Genomic DNA, 2,500 nt, shown 5'->3' on the forward strand with positions numbered 1-2,500 from the left:
GGAGTTCAGTTCTCGCGAGACTTTGAATGAGTTGAACGAGAGTATGAGATCAGGAGAGACTTTGAATGAGTTGAACGAGAGTATGAGATCAGGAGAGACTTTGAATGACTTGAACGAGAGTATGAGATCAGGAGAGACATTGAATGAGTTGAAGGAGAGTATGAGATGAGGAAGACTTTGAATGAGTTGAACGAGAGTATGAGATCAGGAGAGACTTTGAATGACTTGAACGAGAGTATGAGATGAGGAGAGACTTTGAATGAGTTGAACGAGAGTATGAGATGAGGAGAGACATTGAATGACTTGAAGGAGAGTATGAGATGAGGAGAGACATTGAATGACTTGAAGGAGAGTATGAGATCAGGAGAGACTTTGAATGAGTTGAACGAGAGTATGAGATGAGGAGAGACATTGAATGACTTGAACGAGAGTATGAGATGAGGAGAGACATTGAATGACTTGAAGGAGAGTATGAGATCAGGAGAGACTTTGAATGAGTTGAACGAGAGTATGAGATCAGGAGAGACTTTGAATGACTTGAAGGAGAGTATGAGATGAGGAAGACTTTGAATGACTTGAACGAGAGTATGAGATCAAGAGAGACATTGAATGAGTTGAACGAGAGTATGAGATCAGGAGAGACTTTGAATGAGTTGAACGAGAGTATGAGATCAGGAGAGACTTTGAATGAGTTGAACGAGAGTATGAGATCAGGAGAGACTTTGAATGACTTGAACGAGAGTATGAGATCAGGAGAGGCTTTGAATGACTTGAACGAGAGTATGAGATCAGGAGAGGCTTTGAATGAGTTGAACGAGAGTATGAGATCAGGAGAGGCTTTGAATGAGTTGAACGAGAGTATGAGATCAGGAGAGACTTTGAATGACTTGAACGAGAGTATGAGATGAGGAGAGACATTGAATGACTTGAACGAGAGTATGAGATCAGGAGAGACTTTGAATGAGTTGAACGAGAGTATGAGATCAGGAGAGACTTTGAATGACTTGAACGAGAGTATGAGATGAGGAGAGACATTGAATGACTTGAAGGAGAGTATGAGATGAGGAGAGACTTTGAATGACTTGAACTAGAGTATGAGATGAGGAGAGACATTGAATGACTTGAAGGAGAGTATGAGATGAGGAGAGACTTTGAATGACTTGAACTAGAGTATGAGATGAGGAGAGACTTTGAATGACTTGAACGAGAGTTTGTATCAAACAGTGCATGTAACAGTGTATGAAACTCTGTGATGTAAAAGTAGCGCGTCTGACCGGTAATCAGGAGGCCTAACGTTCGATCCCCAGTCCCCGCAGGCTGATTATTTAGGATGATTTATTTTCTTGTATTTCCTTTCTTGCTTTCTTTCTTTATCTCACACTCGTGTCTACTCCATAATTTGTCTGACACTGTTTCATACACACCTATTTATATCTTTATCTCACACTCGTGTACTCCATAATTTGTCTAACACTGTTTCATACACACCTATTTATATCTTTATATCACACTCGAGTCTACTCCATAATTTGTCTGACACTGTTTCATACACACCTATTTATATCTTTATCTCACACTCCTGTACTCCATAATTTGTCTGACACTGTTTCATACACACCTATTTATATCTTTATATCACACTCGTGCCTACTCCATAATTTGTCTGACATTATTTCATAAACACCTATTTATATCTTTATATCACACTCGAGTCTACTCCATAATTTGTCTGACACTGTTTCATACACACCTATTTATATCTTTATCTCACACTCCTGTACTCCATAATTTGTCTGACACTGTTTCATACACACCTATTTATATCTTTATATCACACTCGTGCCTACTCCATAATTTGTCTGACATTATTTCATAAACACCTATTTATATCTTTATATCACACTCGTGCCTACTCCATAATTTGTCTGACATTATTTCATAAACACCTATTTATATCTTTATCTCACACTCGTGTCTACTCACTAATTTGTCACTTTGGCATTTTCAAGAAGAGTTGTCGTTCCTTGAAAATTTAAGCAGGGTCTGAACAATGTCAAACATAAATAAGGATTACCTTGAAATTTTAAAATGTGTATATTTTCTAGTTATTTTGTTTCTTAATTAAATCATAATATTGGCGGAAGGAAAAGTCAAAAACAATCTAAGGCGGGGAAAGAAAAAATCCTTTCTTTGTTTACCAAAATCGTAAAATGCATTGATTGAGGCCTGATGGTTAATTTTATTGACTAATAAATTATATCTTTTCATAACTCATTCCTCTATTTTTAATCCTTTCAATTTTCTATTCATCAATGCTTCCAAAATTCATTCCTGCAGGTTCTCTCCTGTCGGCATCGCATTCCTCATCGCTGCCAAGATAGTAGGGATGGCAGATTTCTCCATCCTGCTGGGGAAGGTCGGGATGTATTTCATCACCGTCATTCTGGGCCTCTTCATCCACGGTGGTATCGTTCTTCCCTTCCTTTACATCATATTGGTT

The 2,500-nt window shown here is 38.0% G+C and overlaps 2 protein-coding genes across 3 annotated transcripts in view; both read left to right on the forward strand.

Moving 5' to 3' along the window:
• Positions 1-2,500, forward strand: part of LOC144966101 (protein AAR2 homolog) — a 417,529-nt gene that overhangs the window by 237,426 nt on the left and 177,603 nt on the right. The window lies entirely within an intron of this gene.
• LOC144966054 (excitatory amino acid transporter 3-like) overlaps positions 1-2,500 on the forward strand; it is a 94,507-nt gene that overhangs the window by 67,521 nt on the left and 24,486 nt on the right. For both annotated transcript variants that reach the window (XM_078902072.1, XM_078902071.1), the window contains exon 6: positions 2,338-2,500. This exon is cut by the window's right edge and continues 71 nt beyond it. In XM_078902072.1, the coding sequence (XP_078758198.1) occupies positions 2,338-2,500 (163 nt within the window). The remainder of the gene's footprint in view (positions 1-2,337) is intronic.

This window comes from Berghia stephanieae, chromosome 2, assembly GCF_034508935.2.
Source record: "Berghia stephanieae isolate SIO BIC M18660-M18661 chromosome 2, UCSD_Bste_1.3, whole genome shotgun sequence".
NCBI classification, from domain to species: domain Eukaryota; kingdom Metazoa; phylum Mollusca; class Gastropoda; order Nudibranchia; family Aeolidiidae; genus Berghia; species Berghia stephanieae.